The sequence below is a fragment of the Poecilia formosa genome, unplaced genomic scaffold (assembly GCF_000485575.1).
Source record: "Poecilia formosa unplaced genomic scaffold, Poecilia_formosa-5.1.2 Scaffold235, whole genome shotgun sequence".
Lineage (NCBI taxonomy): Eukaryota > Metazoa > Chordata > Actinopteri > Cyprinodontiformes > Poeciliidae > Poecilia > Poecilia formosa.
The window spans coordinates 247,485-266,249 of NW_006800174.1; the positions used below are offsets into that span (position 1 = coordinate 247,485).

At 36.1% G+C, this 18,765-nt stretch overlaps 1 protein-coding gene across 1 annotated transcript in view; it reads right to left on the bottom strand.

Annotated features, from left to right (window-relative positions):
• Positions 1-1,557: 1,557 nt before the first annotated feature.
• LOC103149765 (venom phosphodiesterase 2) overlaps positions 1,558-18,765 on the bottom strand; it is a 32,915-nt gene continuing 15,707 nt past the window's right edge. The window contains exons 11-24 of the mRNA XM_016680174.1: positions 15,743-15,851; positions 14,096-14,218; positions 12,705-12,736; positions 12,339-12,466; positions 11,112-11,181; positions 10,932-11,019; positions 10,599-10,771; positions 7,365-7,410; positions 6,880-7,034; positions 5,951-6,086; positions 5,119-5,196; positions 4,321-4,453; positions 3,553-3,709; positions 1,558-2,083 (exon numbers count right to left, since the gene is read on the bottom strand). Coding sequence (XP_016535660.1) covers positions 1,910-2,083; positions 3,553-3,709; positions 4,321-4,453; positions 5,119-5,196; positions 5,951-6,086; positions 6,880-7,034; positions 7,365-7,410; positions 10,599-10,771; positions 10,932-11,019; positions 11,112-11,181; positions 12,339-12,466; positions 12,705-12,736; positions 14,096-14,218; positions 15,743-15,851 — 1,602 coding nt within the window. The 3' untranslated portion in view covers positions 1,558-1,909. The remainder of the gene's footprint in view (positions 2,084-3,552; positions 3,710-4,320; positions 4,454-5,118; positions 5,197-5,950; positions 6,087-6,879; positions 7,035-7,364; positions 7,411-10,598; positions 10,772-10,931; positions 11,020-11,111; positions 11,182-12,338; positions 12,467-12,704; positions 12,737-14,095; positions 14,219-15,742; positions 15,852-18,765) is intronic.

An 18,765-nucleotide genomic window follows, 5' to 3' on the forward strand; every position in this document is an offset into this window, starting at 1 on the left:
AAAAAAGTATGTTAAAATGTCATCTTTACAATGTTTTAATTGTTAAATTAAAAGTGAAAGATGCATATTATGTGATACACAATGGTTGATCTTAAGAGTATCTTAAAATGATCGTTTACTTAAAATCAGATTAAAAATTACACAATAAATATAAGTGTGGTATCTTATCTTAACCCTCTGATGCGTAAGTGGGTCCTTTTTGACCAGGTGAAGTCATCGTTTTGCAATATCTTTGTAATGAAAAGTTTTCATCACTTCATATTCCAGGTATTCCTCAAGAAAGATGATACTGATATCATGCAATTATTTTTTTTTTAATTTACCTTTAATACATTTTAAGAAATAACATGTTTTATGTTACTACCCCTTTCTTCCATGAGTGGGTTCAAAATGACCCACATTCATTTCCTATGGAATTTAAAGGGAATCTGTTTCTTACCAACTGTGACTGTCAGGAAAACATTTTTTTATTAACCAAACACACTAAGACCTAAGTGTCAACCCTGAATAATATTATTTTACACAGCAAGAACTCTTGCATATAAATATTATCTTTATTTTTTATCTCACAAATGTGTTTGTGTGTGTCAATAATGAGTACTGTGACAGCGATATTGTCATGAATCAACATATTAGCCTTCTTCAAAGTTAGCTAACACTAGTTATCTAACCAACTAGCTAACATTACCACCTATACTTTATTGTGCATGTGTATTATTTGTGTGTGTGTGTGTGTGTGTCTGACACCCAAGATAAGAAAACCAAGAGAGAGAGAGTGTGTTGAATGACATACAAAACCTGTTGATCAGTGTGTTCAAGGTTCTTTCTTTTATCATCTCAATAAATAAAATAAAAATTCATAGCTATATAAATAAATGCATAAATAAATGAGCCAGATAGAGTGCCTTCTCTGGGTGGGGGCGGATGTCCTGCCCCAAGTGGAGGAGTTCAAGTATCTCAGGATCTTGTTCACCAATGAGGGAAAAATGGAGAAGGGATCGACAGGCGGATTGGTGCAGCGTCGGCAGTGAAGTGGTGCCGTACCGGTCTGTCGTGGTGAAGAGAGAGCTGAGCCAAAAAGCGAAGCTCTTGATTTACCGGTTGATCTAAGTTCCTACCCTCGTCTATGGTCATGTGTTGGGTCATGTCCGAAAGAACGAGGTCACGGATACAAGCAGCCAAAATTAGTTTTCCCTGTAGGGTGTTTGGGTACTCCCTTAGAGATAGGGTGAGAAGGTCAGATATCCAGGAGTGACTCAGAGTAGAGCCGGTGCTCTTGTGTGAAATAAAACACACTAGAAAGTATTATACAAACCATTATTTTGAATCAAAATGACAAAAGTAGCATAAAAACACATTGACTGTAACCCGGGTCAAAAAGGACCCAGTCACAGAAGACTGTATAGTCAGTCACTCACGCATCAGAGGGTTAAAGAGAAAATTTGGGGGCTTGGTTCAGAAACTACACACTTCCCAAATTTTGTGGTGCCTCAAATAACTGAATACATGTGAACAAACATGTTTCAGGAGGATCCTATATAAATAAATATAAACGTATTTGAGAACCATGTAAACCTGATTTTAATTTCAAGTCTGGATTAAGAAAAAGTCTTACTTTACATGTAAAACTATGTTTACAAAGTTATAGATCTTGGCAGTGGCTGGTTTTACTGGAGCGGTACGTTCCAATGTCTCTGTGGAGCTTGCTGGCCCTTGTTACTGGGCTTAATACAGGCTGTATTGAACTCAAAAACAGATTCTTGAAACAAAGCAGTGATACTGACGTAAGATTAAATAAATTAAAAAACTGAAAGTTAAATAAATAAAGTTGCTTGGACAAGTGCTTTTAGTTAACAGCTGGCACTGAAACCTGAGTCTACATGTTTTTGTGTGTTTCTGATTTAAGTGGTCATTGGTTTCTTTGAATTGCAGCTGTGGGGCGGGTCTTCATCATCAGCAGTTCTGGAACTGGTCGACTACTGGCTGAATAAAAGTCCAGTCCTGTGATCCACTCGACATCTCTGACCCTTGACTGGTGAAACCAGATGTGATCTTCCACCCACAAGGATTCATCTTCTGTGCTCTGTTAATACAAGGAAAAAAGGGATGAAAATCTGTTTTTCTCAGGATAAAATCAAACAGGCTGATTACGCAGTTCTGTTCAGAGATGTACATTAACTCATTATGGAAAAATGTGTCATATTAGTTATTGACTTTTAATGATTAATTGGATCTATTTTTTTACCTGGTAAAGAAAAAAGACATACAAAATGTACATACAGGCTCAAATATCTAGATACACCTGTATCTGTTTGCAGAGACTGGTTTGATAAGATAAAGACTGATTTACATGAATTAAGTCAATGTGAAGTTTTCAAACTTCAGAACACTACTTTGCTGATTTCACTGACAGTGATATTAGATCATCCTCAAACTAGGCTTCCTAATTGGGTTGCAACACAAATAAAAATTGGCATTACTGTCAATAGGGTAGTAATCCCAAACACAAAAAATATCAAGCTTTTGGAATGGGCTTACCAAGATTCCAACCTCAACCCAGGCAACCAATTAATTCAAATAAATTTTACAATTCTGCTGAGAAGGATGGTCAAATATTGACCTAAATCTATGCCAGATGCTTATTGCACCTCGATAACTTATGATTGAGGTGCACCCTGGTTAAATACAATTGTCAGTGGAAATTCGGAGGAGGCTGCATGCTAACGTGTTGTGTCGTTGTCCCACTCTCTATTTTTCCATTTAAAAGAAAAAAAAAATCTCATTCTGTTTTTTACAAAAAAGAAAGTTGGTATTCAGGTGCGAATTGAAACAAATAGTAGAAATGATGGCAACATCTAGACAAGGAAGCCAGGATGAGAATTCTACAAAAAGCTCACTTTGATTTTTGCTTTTTTAAAACGTGGAAGGCCGAGTTAAAAGTTATGTCTTTGAAAACAATGAACTCCCTGTAAGTCAGCATGTGACATTGCTGTCTTTTTCTTTGTCAGCTTTACTCCTCCACAGTTTCAGCATTCAGTAAAAACAACATTACACAACAAGGCAAGACAACTCTTTGCTTAGGACCAACGGGAAGCAGTTTCACCTAAGGTATTTTACCAAGTAACAACTTGTGCACATTTTTTTGTTTTGTTTTGTTTTTTGTTTTTTTTGCTTCCACGGTTTAGTCAAACATGAAAACGGATATCAATAAAGTTCTGGTTTCCTTGTCTGGCCCAGTGGGTGCTTTTGGACAAAAGAAGCCTGCAAACAGAAAGAAAACCAGAATACAGCGAATATGTAATTAAAGCAGAGATTTCAGACTCCAGTCCTCAAGGGCCAGACAGTGCAATTTTAGATGTCTCACTGCTTCAGCACACCTGACTCCAATATAAGCTCATTGGCAGAGCTCTGTAGAACTTGACTGCATGCTAGAGCGGCAGTTTCACTATTGAATTCAAGTGTGTAGGACAAGAGACGTATATAAAAGTTTCAGGCCACTGCATGCAGTTTTGGACCACTGAAATAAAGGGATCACTGTGGATTCAGTCTTACTTTGCATCTTTCCGTGTTGTCAGCTCTGTGGGGAAGGAGGAAAGACACAGTCTGCAGTTCACCACCACAAGCGCTCACTGGCTGTCCTGCGTTCTTGCAGCTTGTTAACACCACAAAGTAATGAGTGGGGATTGTTATGTTGGTTCCAGGTACAAACCTAGAGTTGCACAGAAAAAATATTCAGCTATTACACCAACCACTTCCTTGGTTTCATAGAGTTTAACAGCCAGAAATGTTCTTCCAGTTCATCTTGAATCATACTACTGATCAAATTCCAGTTAATCAGAGCCTCCTTTTCCAGCCTCACAGGGGTTACATGATACTTACCACATATTTAGAGAAACTTGATGAGCATGTAATTAGATTCCAAGTCCAGCACAAACAAGATTAAGACTTACTTAAACAGTTACCTAAGTACTGATGGAAATGAAAAATTAGAATGTGATTATATCTACATAAGACATACTACAGATACTTTGGTCATATTTAGCTGTAAACATTAAAGAAAACACCAGAATCACTACAAAAGGACTCTCATGTTGTGCAAGGCCAGCTTATTTCTCATTCGTGTGAATGCATACCACATTTCACCTGATCAAACCCATGACTTCACAGCTGGATGGTTTTATGACACACAGTCTAATATAAACGTGCATTTTTGTCTGCATTTACAACATTCTGTTCCCCAAATCAGTTTACTTTATTTAATCATTTCCAAGTAAATGAGACATGTTAGATGATACATCCCATTAGAGAAATGACACTTACTGCTGCATCTGCTCTATCGCGTCATATCGGCCATCATAATTGTAATCAAAGACTGGTCCAGTCACCACATTAATGCCATTGTATATGGAAGCATATTTCTTTAGCAAAGTGTTGTGGAGGTAATCCCAAATCCCTGAGAAAACAACAAAACAAAAAACATATTCAGATAAACACAAGCAAAGTGGATATAAAGTCTTTTGTCAATTACCTGGGTTTTGTGAGGTAAAAAAATGAGCCGAGATTAATTAGGGTGTTTCCACACATGATAGTTTGGTAGACTCGGTTTGATTGGAGACTAAAATGGCAATAGCATTTTCAGCTACTGTGGTTCATTTTCACACTGCACTGTTTAAAGAAGATTAAACTTTTTCCAACTTTAATGTGACAAGTAAAGAAAAAAGCTCCAATAATCTAAAGTTGATCATGATAACCTGTTAGTTTAATTCTAGTGGTCATTGTTCTTTAGTTCATACCTGCCCTCAATCACAAAATAAAGTTCAGCTTTTCTTCTTTTTCATCATATCCTGTCCACCACTGTAGAATCAAAATTACTGTTTGAGTGCCAAGGAGAAGCCCAATAGACTTATTTTCACAAGTGGAGCATTACAGCTTTCATTATAATGTGTCACATTAAAGGCAGAAAAAGTGGGGAAATACTCTATTTCTTATAATCACCAAACCCTGGCAATGTAACAAGGATTTGTAGACTTTGACATCTAGAGTAAAAACTAACCTAAAATAATGCTTTTAGAAGAAAATCTGTTGTTTCTGGCTTAGAAGAAACAAACTCAAACTTACTCTTAAATGCAGGGTACATCGGGGCAACATTGCTCATTGTTAAGGCATCGTATTGCTGTTCCTCTGTTATATTTAGATCTGTAAAAGCATAAAAATAAGCAATCAATTCTTTGCTTCTAATGTTTCATATATAATGTTAAACATTACAGCTGTCATGAAATGGTGGCTTTGAGGTGAGGACTGATGGCGGTGGTCCCAGGTTGTTGTGAGAAATGACAATTTTAATGATAAACATGAAGGAGAACAGAAAATCCTGGCAGCACAGGTGAATGATGAGGCTAGGAACTCAAACACAGTGGTAGCACTGGGAAGGCACATGACTAAAGGACACAATAACAACTGGGATGGACAGGGAAACAGACACAGGAGAGTGAAAATACACAGAGAAGTAATCAGAGTAACAACAGACGGCTGGAGACAATTAAGGGAAAGACACACAGACAGGGGGACTAAATTAACACACAAAAAAAACAGAAACCTAAATCCTCACAACAACTCTTTATCTTAATTAGTTAATTTTCTATAATCATTCATTCACCACAATGGGAATTTAAAATTTTCCAGATTGTGTGCCAGACCACTACAGCTAATTGAGGGCTGAAGGTTTAAGATGTTAACTCCTACTGGGCTGAAAATGCTCAAAAACCACTAGTTAAGTAAGTTATTTCATCCTTTGGGTATTCTAAGCAGGCACTAATGACTACTAAGTATTTGGCCCTGCGAAAGTCGTGGAAGTAAAATATATAATGGTTTTTAACAGTAGTTTTCATAGTGTGCCTTTTGTGTAATGAAGTACAGTGAGCTTTTATTTTGATAGTTGTAGAATACATACTTGGTGGGTACAGGAAAGCATGAGTCAAATTGCCAGCAGTTTCAAACTGATCACATCTGGGACTCTGGTGTTCTGGCAATCTCACATCAGCCCTCAAACAGTTGGGTATTACTGCTGGTAATGGGTCCAAGTTGGCCTAAAGAAAAGGAAAATATATGGTTTATTCATTATTTAAACAAATCAAACCCGAATGCCAGTTCAAACCAATACTTTGCTCTTGGATTATTGCTTTTTAATTATGGTCAAATTTTGGACTTGAGAATATGGGAAATATTTCTCCATCCGCTAGCAAGGGAAGGGGTATGGGGATGGGTGATTTCCAGGAAAATGCTGATATGGGAGATGGATACACACTGAGACAGAGGGGTAAAATATGGTAGTTTTCCAGCCAAAACGGGAGGCTGTATAGGTATGCTTACAGTGAGTAAAATTTCTTGCTCCTAGGTGGTCTGAAGTCTGGGCTCAAGTGGTTTGAACTCAATAACTCTTTAAACATGTGAGGCTTCAAAGCCTTGAGACTGAAAGAATGTCCTCTCCTCTCCATGGTCAGTTTGAAGGAGGGTGGTAGTTGTACACCTTTTTCTTCAATAATTTAATCAGCTCAGCAATATATTATTTTTTGCAAAATAAGCTTGTTTTATACCACAAATGTCTGGTATTTCAAAAGTCAATTACTCTTCTTGTGTGTTTTACTCCTTTAAATTAATCACATAAGACTGAAGTGATCACGTCTGTGTCAAGTCAGCAGAAATGTCCTGAAACAGTGTCCTGATAAAAGCTGCTCAATAAATAAGATTTTTTTAAGCAGGTTAGGCATCCAGATGAGATTTAGTTTCAATTAATCATGCACTGGGTTTGAACCTTTAAAACTGCAGCATTTATTAAATCGTGTCTTTTCTGCCACTTGCCATGCTCACCAAAACACTCACAGGTTTGTCGATGGTGAATGAGCTCCAGAGAGGCATGAGGACTTCATGACTGTAGCCGCTGATGAATCCTTCTTGGTGGAGGACGCAATAACCGCTGTCAGGCTGCAGCATTTGGGGACGACCAAACAGCATGTGCTTCCTTTCTGAAGCAGTTTCTAAAAGAGGGCAGATGCAAATCCTATGATATTTTACCTGGTAAACTCAATGTTTAGACAGAAATGCTGGTGAGTCATTGCTTAATTATTACGCTTGCCTGAATTATTCCAAGAACGTGTCTAATTTAACCTGGCAGCGTTTTGTGCAAGTTGGAAAATTCCTAGTTCATGTAAATAGAAGGTATGCAATTGTAAGTGAATGTTATAATAATAATAATAATAATAATAATAATAATAATAATAATAATTATAGTAAATGGAGTACATATTTATTACATACTAAGTGCATTTACAGAATTGATTGAACAAAGACTTGTCAAAGCCACTTACTTTCCTCTAAAGTCAAGTTCAAACGGCTGTTAAATTCATGTGCAGTCTACAAATGGAAACAGGTTGAAGTTAGTTTAGTTTTAAACACTTCTCAGTTTCAGCACAATGTAAAAGATTTAACAACTATTACAGAAAGAAATGCAATGTTTTCACAACACAAAGAGCACAGGCTGAAGATTTTCAGAGATAAGACATCTGTGTGATTGCAGGACAGTTTTACATGTTCTCATCTTATCATGCTGAATTTGACAAATACTGCTGACAGAGTGAATTGCATAATGTAAAAAGGAAGCACTGAGGTTTGGATGAGCCAGATGTTTTGGCAATGACAAAAGAGAAGGTATTCAGAAATGATTTTCCTTCTTTTCAGTTTTATCCAGTTGTGAATCATATCATTTCCAGCTGTTCTCTATAAAAAAACAGAAGCTGTTTCTGACTCTAAAAGCCAAGTTTCATTCAGTTATGACTAACTCTCCATAAACAAAGTAGCTCCTGTATTACTGAGGGTTTAGTCAGTTCCATTGCCAACTGTTTCCAGAAAGAGCATTTTATCTTGAAAGTATTACATTTATCTTAGATGCTGGAAATTGTAGGTGTATTTTCAGTCATTTCGATAAAAAGGAGAAAAAATAACTCAAATGGTTGGAAATGACATGTAATCTTCATAAATGTTAATGGAATTGGTGAGACTACCTTGAGTTATTGGGTTTCATTATGATATTTTAAATACTCCAGAGCTTCCATGGAACCATTATCAAAACATCCCACATAACCTGGATTTAGTTCCATCCAAACTTGTCAGCACTTTCTCCAAATAGTTTCTACTTCATTCTACTATGTAAAGGTGTTTTACAGATCAGTGCTGTAATGTTGCACACCTGTCAGCAAGTACAAACAGTACATGTTGTTTTTCAAAGACATGTTCATTCAAGGACCTCAGGATTCAGCAGAATACCTTCAATATAAGACAGAAGGAGCAACAGTCTGCATGAAAAATGTACAATATTGGAATATGAAACAATACAGTAGATCTGGGTTTCTGTCAGGTTTGACAGATGAAGAAAGATGTGGAAGAAATTCATAACATTTTAAGGTGTGTTTGGAAAATCGCAGAGGCAAACATTATTTCATTTTAACCCACAGTAGGGAGTCAGAAATATCTAAACTTTATTTTTTCTGGTCAAGGCTCACACTCCTCTGTTTGTTTTGTCCAGTTACCATAGTTACATGCTTCATGACTCAGGTGAATGTCTGAAAAGGCTGATTGTATAATTTTCCATGCATCAGAATATGTTGATACAAAGATTCATCATTGATGAATAAGTTGCCTTCAGGATTGCCTTGATGTGTTGATTTTTCACGATGTCATGTTACAGCCGCAACATTTGAGGCCTTTTCTGTACTAGTGTGTGTCGGTCTATCAGCCATAGTTCACCCAGGGCACCAAACAGGCTAGGACTGCCACTGGTTTGCATTTACTTCATTGTCTATTTTCAGATGATTTTTTACTTATGAAAGATTTCCAAAGCTTGAGATATTGTTTTCTAACCTAATCCTTGTGTGATCTTTTCCTGTATGATAGAATATGTTCAGACGTTTCCTTCACAAAGCATCTGATACTAATTTACAAGTTGTTTTTTAGTAAGATATAGTTATAAGATCTTGTTTTAAGTAAATATCTCTTTAATATTGATGGAAATGTGAGTTCCTCAGGCATATTATTTGACTTATATGATGGGAAAAGTTTACTATAACTGAAAGAATCTGCCATTGGAACTAGTACTTTTTAAAAATCAATATTAAGGAACTATTGACTTATAACAAGCTCTTACAATTCTCTGAAAAGTTACTTTGTAAGTTAGTTTTGTCTTAATTCAAAAGCATAAGATATTTGCTCTCGAAACTAGACAAAAATACTTGGTGAGATATTGTGTTTTTGAAGTGAAGGGACTGGAAGTGAATATTTACTATTAAGTTGTTTTTTTTTTATATATTTTAATCTGTGTGATTTCTATACTTTTTTTCTGTATGATCTTTGTCATTGGACATCCATATTGCATAGCTTTTAGTGTTTTTGCGTTAAAAACTTTTGCACATGAACAATTACCTGAGATGTGAAAGCTAAAACGTTCAGGACACAGACTCCTGGTCGCACGGATGGAGGCAGAAGGCAGAAACTGGGACAAAACAAGACGGACCGCACAGAGACGAGCTGACTGAAACGCAGTGATACCCGCCCACCCCGCAGTGGAAACTGCAACTCCTGGAAAACAATGCGCGCTTACGACAGCAGAGCAGACGTGACGCTTCCACCGTGCCTCTCTACACTGCAGGGTGAAGAATTTCCGAGGAGGGTCACATGGAAAGCACAGCTGTTGAAGTTCATTCATTTAACACAGAATCCATAACGCGGCGTTTAGTGAGTGTTCTTGTTCTCCACAGGGAGAGGGAGGCGACTGCATATCTGTGGATTGCAGTGAGGTCGCTGTGCCGCAAAACCATCTGAGGGAACGACGAGTTCCGTGTTCTCAGCCAAAAATAAGTAGTCCATAAAACTTTTCATTTAAAAAGAACAATCTGTGTGATGCAGTGTATTGCAATGTCCACGGGGAACTTTACCCAAATGTGCATCACATTTTCTCCATTTACTTCATGGAAGTGAGACCTGTCGCCAGTCTCTTTCCTGGATTCTGATCCAGGAAAACAACAAAATAACTTCCTGGTGTGACGATTACACCTCAGAAATGAACCACACTTTTTAAATGTATTTATTTGTTTAAAAGCAACATCACTGTGGGTTGATTCAGAAATAGAAGAAATCCATACTATTTTTCCAAATAGTGTTCTTAGAGTCTATCTTGCAGTTTGGATTATTTTAGACTTTGAAAAAAAAAATCAGTAAATAAAATTAAAATAAAACTACCACTAACTGTAGCAACGATTTGTGAGACTACATATTTAACCACACAGGCTGCATCAGATACGTAAGAACACAAAAACAGAGGCAAGCCATTTTCTCTGGTAAGATTAAAATGATGCCACTATTTCTTTAATCTTCTAATTGTTGTTTGCCAATAAAACATTTTGATTTGGCTTAAAATTAATTTACTTTTGAACAGTTAAATGTTGTTTTGTTTTAATTTTTTTTAAAATGAAGAGAAATATGTCCTTTCTTGTCACCCCAGACTAACAGTGGGTAACTTCTATAACATGAAGCCATGAAATGATACTCACCAGGGCTGGGCATTTGCATCCCAGCTCGTCTTCAGGAGTTAGACTGATGAACGGGCACTGAGTCGGCTTACTTTGCTCCGCAGGGTGAGTGGGGTTGTAAAACGTCTTGCTAAGAACGTGATTCATGCTGCCATGTGTGCCGTTGTTGTTATATGGAGAGATCTCTAGCACGTCTGGGAATGTGGGGAAAAAAAAGAAAAAAAAAACTTTTGGTGCTTCTTAGCTTTTCAAGACAATCATTTTTACAATAACTGTTTACATTTCAGATTTAGATTTAACATTTGGGCTTAGTTTTGTTGATCACATTTTTTCTTTCAGACATAAAACACTCACCGCACATTAAGTTGTAGAGCTCAATGTTAGCAAAGGGTTCAATCGAGGTATTTTGCTGAAACTTTGGTCCATAGCTGAGAAACATTGCCTGTAAAGAAAGAAAAAAGTCAGTTATTTTGTATTTGTTATGCATTGTAAGTCAGGTGGGCAGGTTTCCAAAATGGAGAACTCTTTACTTACATGCATGCTCCCAACATCGTTGTCATAGCCGTGATTCCCACCTGAGCAGAATCTAAGTGATCCTAAAAATCTGGGGGGAAATTTTTATTTGATTTTTTTTTTACATTTCTCTCATGAATTTTCTTCCAGTCATGCATTACTAAACGGTAAACAGCTAAGGGAAACAGTGACTAACTCTCAATATATTGCATGAATCAAGCTATGGTAACAACCACAAAATAATGCTTGTTTAATCATTGCCTTCCAGTCTTTCTTTGATTATCAGGAGAAATTGGGCTGTTTTTCAAAGGATGAATAATTTCCTGAATGATTAATATTAGAATAAAAATATGGTTAAATGGTTCCACAGTTATGAAAACTAAAGACTCTCTTGACATGAGAACTGTTGTAAATATCTTCTTTTATTTGTCTGCTCTTCGCCAAACAGCATTATTTGTCTGCTTTTTGGTGAATAAACTAAGTAATTTTTTTCTATTCTATTTTTTTCTAAGCCATCATGAATAAAAATAATTAAATAAATAAATAAAAATAACCGAAGATGTTCTTTTTAACAAAAGCTGCCCTAAACAGGTTGCTACTGGACCACTGTCATGTCATTGTTGTCTCTATTGTATTCATATGGGAAATGTCTTGGATTGCAGAAAAAGAAACAGAATATTACTAGAAGAACAAGAAAACAAAGGCATATTTTTGTCAGGACTTTGAAATCTGTCTGCTTTTGATGGCTTTGTGCACAGAGATAGCCCTTCTTTCACTTCCTTTATCCATTCATACATGTAAATACAATATAATGTGTAGGAGTCATATTTTTTGAAAAATGGAGAAAAATAATGCAAAAAAATGCTTAAACATCAGTTTTACAAATTTTATATCAATATTCTATTCTATTCTAATTGTGAAGCTTTTATAATTTACACATTATTTTGTTGTTCTTTCTTTTAGGTCAGTCGATTTCTTTTATTTAACAGTCAAAGCCTCCTGCTGGTAGGTAAATAATACAATTTCTTTAGATTTCAAACAAACTGAAAAAGAAAGAAAATCCCTTTTGATCATTTGTTGTTAACGAGGGTCAGAAACATACTAAGTGATACGTAGCTGATAAAGTAAAAAGAAAAAAGAAAACACATGACATAATTTTTCGACATAAGCTGGATTTCTACACAAAAATGTGAGCCAAAATTGTTTATTCCAGTCAGGATGCACAAATTGCAAGTCATCAGTGAATACCTCTCAAACTGCCATTTTGGCTCCACCAGTACAGTGACGTCTTCAATGCGGCGACTGTTGGCGTAGTGGAGCCGCTTTGGTAGGTTGGACTTCAAGTACGGTGTGATCTTCTGGTCCCGCTTCTTGCACTTAAATTATCAAAACCAAAAATACTGATTTTATAATAATAATATCACTTTTTGAATAGATATTATCTGTTAATTTCTTAAAACATAATTTTATGCTTTACAAATGGGAGGTAATTTTAAAAATGTTTGCGTTTAAATGTAAACTTTAAAGTCCTAAACTAATCTGTCAGAAAAGCAATACTTTTCTGCATCCATGTATACAGTAATTATTCAGAGTACTGTTGATGTAAATACTTACACTCATATTAGCAACAAGTCCAGCAGAGTCCACTATTGAGAAAGAAACATGTTAGTCATTTCAGAATTATTCATTCGCTGAATAACAAACTTCCAATTACTGTACATTAAACTGTGTTTAGGAGCCAATCTGTACAATAAGTATCAGCATATTTTACCACTAGCTGTAGTTTTTCATGCTGTTAAGCAGTAATTTTCATTTGTTGCATATTACCATTATTATCACAATAGTGTTTGTTTGTTTTGTTTTGTTTTTTTGTTTTTTTTTTGCATGGAGCCAGGTTTGTGTAGATAGCATTCTCCTTTAGTAAATTAAATCATTTTAAAACTTAACTATTTGCACATGCCATCTGTGTGACATCTTAATAAATGATAAAAAAAAAGGAACAAGTTGAGATTCTAGGGAATTGTTTTAAAAATTGACTATGATAACCAGCTGTATAAATCTCTTACAGTCAGGGACAGGTGAAACCTGCAAATACTTTAGACCCCTTCCCAAAACATTTATAACTGCCTGCCATCACGCCCAGGTATTTCAGCTTACCAAAAGAGATTTTCTTTAACATATGTTAGATATATTCTATGTACAAATAATTTGGAGTTGAATTCCATGTAAAAATCTATGAATATATGTATTTGCGGGGCTAATATATTTTTAATCAACATCCTTATTGGCTAGGTTATGACCTAAAACTCAACTTTACACCTACTACTTAGTTTTCATGAGAATAATTTAATGTTATTTCTAAAGGCTTACTGTGGATTATGCTTAAAATCTAATCGTATGTTACTATAATATCTTTTTCTTTTCCCTAGAATTCATTCTAATCAGTCTATGGTCCACAAAGAAACCACACATAAAATTAGTTCCAATGTCTACACTCAGAGGGAGTCTCGTTTCCATTTACAGCAGATATTTCTCTACCCTTGAAGAAACATGAGTAATGTGTTGGCTTGTATTGTCATGTCTAACTGTATGCTATTAGTCTTCCTCTTGACTTAAGCACTTGCAAATTAAACTTCTTCTATGGGACATGATGGGCATGTTCAATTCAGGAGTGTGAACCTAATCTGAATTGCGTGAGAGGAGCGCCCACAGTGCAACATTTCTTGATTGTGAATAATAGAGCGAAGGTCGTTGGCAGATTATATCATATCTGTTACATCCATGCTTTCTTTGTTGCTCAGATGCCTTGTGCAACTGTTTAGAGGTTAATCAAAGTAGAGATAATTTTGTGGTTTCCTCCCTCTGAAACCCAAACACACCCACACTTTTTCCACAAAGTCACAAACATCATCGTTCTTCCTGCGCTGATACCAACTCAGTCATTGTGATAAGCAAGGCCTAAAGAATATTCTATTGACCTCTACAACAGCAGCACATCTACTTACACACAAAGTCTTCATTCCTGGCTCTGATGCGTCCAAATGGCCCCTCGTTCACAAAATAATTACTGATGTTTCCCACCAGATCCTCCATCACCTCCTTTCTGTCGCAGCTGATCTCCTCCATACCTGCAAAGCATTGGACTCTTGCAATAAAGTGCATCATAGAACTACTGATATGTGCTAAAAACTAGAACACATAACATCTAAAAAAAAATAAGTGTAACTGAAAGGTTAATTTCTTTTAAGAAACTGAGAGTCAAAAGGTGAAACACAATCACCTGGATCATTGATATATTTTAACTGCTTATTTCTATAAATGTTCATGATTTTCATTAGGCCAAATAAAAACAAATTAATATAGACATGCCAGGTCATACTACACAACCAATTGAAATACTGTTGAGTTGACTCATTGTCACCCTCTTAGAAAGGTGGACTATAATAAGACATTGCAAAAAAAAAAAAAAAAAGCTGGCTCTTCACAAAGCCTGTATCTAACCATGTTATCCCTAAGTTAAGTAGAATGTTGTCAGGAAAAGATTCACAAGCAACAGGGATAAGTGGAACCTCAAGATTTTGTGAAGCCGATTACGAGTTTTCCAGGAAGATTGCTCTGGAGTCAAACTTTCCACAGACACCACAGAGACGTCCAGGACACGAACTACAACTGTGGCTTTCCTTGTGTTTATCTAGTGCTGAGCTACAGATAACTTCAGACATCTCTTGCCTAAACTCTATAACATATTAGTTTCTGCTTTTAATATTATTGTTGAAATACAGTAATATTTAAATGAGTCTACCAATTCCTGTATGCAATTTTTTAACATAAAAGGCAATAAATGGTTAAAGGCTGAAGGAACATAAGATTGAGGTTTTCCGCTGCAGTTTTTTCCAGAACCCAACCATCCAAACAAGAGCTTTTCACAGCTATATAGCACAGAAATCCAGTTAACAACGTCACTTGAGGTGGATTGACACAGCTGCAGCGCATTAAAGGATGATGTATAATGATGAACAACACTTATCCATTAGTAAGCTGAGAACTTGGAGACAGACTGCACTCCAGCCACAATGACACACAGGAATGACGCCAGGCTGTCTGCATTTATCGTCTTCTAGGTTTGTTTGTATCTCCTGTAGCTGAGCACTTAATATGAACACACAGGGTTTTATTTGGTGGCAAAACAGCGTTAGCAGTTTTCTTAATTTGGTCATATTTCTGTGTTTGTGCTTTGACAACTTGAAGGAACTGGAGGCACAGCCTCAGACACACAGCAAAAGAGAAGAGTTTTAATCCAAAAACTGTCTGATTAAAATAAGCAACAACTAAAAAAAGAAACAAATTGAATAGCTCTTGACTTGTCAGACATTTTGATATTTTTGGGTTCCTTCATCATGCAACTTGGAGGGGAGCAGAAAAAAGAAAGAAAAAGCATCTTGACTGAATGAAGGTTCCATTCAGACAAAAGAAATTCAGTGGATCTATGTTTCCTTAGAAGTTTGGCAGATTCATGACTAGTTTTTAAGACTCAGCTACAGCCAAAATATTTATCTGGCTCAAAACACTGACTGGGTCCACAGGCACTAAAGAGTAATGTTCATCTGAAATAAAGTTCAAAACATCTTTTTGTGCAGCATGTTCTGAGTTACCATGATCAGCAACAACAATGATGTTGAGACAGCGATGCAGGTCAATTTGCTTGAGGCCATTCATGAGCTGACCCATTATTTTATCCACTCCCTGGATTGCTGTGCTTATCTGCAAAAAACAAGGAAAACATTCAGTTTTGTTTTTTTTTCTGCAGGAAATGGCATAACATAATTAAATGATGTTAAAGGGGAAACATTTGGTCTAATACCCAGACAGAATTTTTGTTGGCTCCAAAACTGGTTAAATGATAATAACCCAGAGGACATCGTGCAGTCATCTGTTGCTCACAAACATTCATAACCACCCATAAAAATACTGACATTTGCAGATTTAAGCATGTTCACACACAATTGAGCAAAAGACATTCAGCATTGCGTAAATGAATTTACATTTTTGAAGTTAAAGTTTTGTTATATTCTTATATTATCTAATCAACAGTGAATTCATTATTGTAAATCCAATTCTGGCAATTAAAAATTATTTAAGTTGCATATTTTATAACCATTGCACCTAATCAAGAAGAATGTATACATTTTGTTTTTGTTATAACTGATCATTTAGTTGTTTCCAAATTTTAAGCAAACCAGATTTTCAATATGGTTTATGTTAGACATTTAGGAGGCTTTATGTATTTTAAAACTAGTTCAGTGAACCTTTTCAGATCATTGTCGTGCCAAATTGTGTCCTGGAGCAACCAAGAATCCACCAAATTTCAATCTTACTTTTGGTGGAAACTGATGGGAAAATATGTCAATAACCAAATCTCCATAGTGAGCTAAATTTAAATTAAATGAAGTAAGAAGGTGCAAACTAAAAAAAAAAAGTGAGTTCTCTAAAACTGATATGTTTGGGCTTCAGTAAAATTCAAAGTCAGCCAGATTGTCAGAGGTACTGATAGAACAAAGAACTACCCCTCAACAGATGGATGGGTAAAATGTGAAAACAGTTACAGTACCTTAGACAGCTGAAAAATAATCCCAAACAACAAATCTTAACTGGTTTCCCATTGATTTTATGCCAAACAACCTTGTGAACATTTTTAGACCTGGTTTATATGCCTCATCCCTGCTTGGAAACCAACCAGTTTATTTATCTCCTTTTTTTTAAATCAAAAACCGTAGTGAAATGTAAAGCTACAGTTACCCCTGAAGTTTGTTAATTTCTAATAAAAACATGCAATTGAGGTGCAACTTACATTTATTCAAAGTGCCTAAAATTATTTTCTAACATAAACCTCTCACTGGCACTGCAATACCCCACCCTTATTCCTAAAAGAGAGAAACAACAATCCACAGTATTGTGGATTATTATGACTAAATAATCCACTATAATTCCGCTGTTGAAATATCTGATGGAGGAGGAAATTATACTGTTTAAGCCTTGGGAAATTAAACATCCAATTCCAATCTTGTTTCTGCAAACTTCAAACTTCCTCTGACTAACCTGCAGCTTGTTTTCTTCGAAAACACGTCACTGTCTTTCTTATCAAAAATGAAACAGACAGAGAAATTGTCCCTGTTTTCCTCCCACTCTCCTCCGCTTTATGGACATTGGTCAAGCTCATCTCCTAAGAGGCATGTTTTGAAGGAACAGGATGTTCATGTTTGATCAGTTGGGAGTCATTTGCTGCCAAAGCACACAGAGGACAGACTTTCAGTTGGAGTCACCCTCAATATGTTGTTTCTAGACAGAATGTGACAAAGATCAGTTAGATCTCACTTCTTTGAGGATGAAGGGGGAAGAATTGCTGTGTTCCTGCAGCGGCTCTGAAACACATTCTAGACAGAAGATGGAGACAGTTTTATAACCCATTCAGCTCCTCTCACCAACCTCTGCAGGGCTCTTTTTATTGGCTAAATGTGTACATATGGCTGACAAATTTATTTCTTCTTTGCAAATACTGTACATGGAATCATAATTATTATATTACTACTAGAGACCTTGGCTTAGCCAGTCCCACTTATCTAATCGATGTGACATATTTACATTAGTGGATTCCTAGTTTATGCTGTAAAGTTTATCATAATTTCTTTTAGGTTCCATATTTCAGCTTGCATGCCCCACATTAAGTTGACTGTATCTTTTTCACTCCATTGATTCTTTAGAAAATGTGACGATGACTGTAAAGAGTTGATCATAAAATGTTCTTCAAAATACTAGTTACACCTCTGAGCACCCTCTTCATGAAGCTGTTATACAGCATGAGTGTGTCTCCAGTCAGAGGCTTCTAAAGAGTTGCTGGAATACAGACTGCTACAGGACGTCCTTCCTGCCCACATGTCGGCATCTACAACAACGCTTTGAAGAAGCTTCAATAATGAGTTGCCACAACATTTAATTTCCCTGTAACTTCAAACTGGAAGGGGAATAATATTTGTAAATAATTTTAAGCAAAATGACCTTTGCAGGTGGCATGGTCTGTTTCTTTTTGTTTTTGTTTGTCTTGAAATGTCTGATTCGTAGGGACGTGTCCCTACAACCCACTTACTTGGTGATTGGCAATGAGGTTATAAAATGTTATCATTCCTCTCCTGCAGATGGTAACGTTATATCCAGCACTAACATTTGGACATGCTGTGTAGGCGGTGCAGGTGCCATTGAATGGCTGCAGATTGCTGCAACGCTTTCATCTTCATGGCAATGAAAATTCAACAGTATCGAAATCCAGCAGCAGAGAGACAGTGCTGATTGAAATTTCTAGACTTCATGCTGACATAGGTGCTCACCATTACTTTATGAAACTATTTGAAGTATTGCTCTGATCATCATAGCAATATCTCTAAAGAAATGGAACAAAGCTCCAACATGTAACAGCTTTTCTGTCTACATACAAAAATGCATCAGGAATATTGAATATCTGTTCCAAAATAAAGAAAATGAAATAAATTATCAAGTTTGTTGTCAATCTACAGAGTGAGGAAAAAAGGAGAGAGAGAGAGAGAAAAAAACTGTTAAAAATCTAACATCTGGAATTTGTCAATAAAAATTCTGGAAAATGAGTTACATCACCCCTCCATTAACT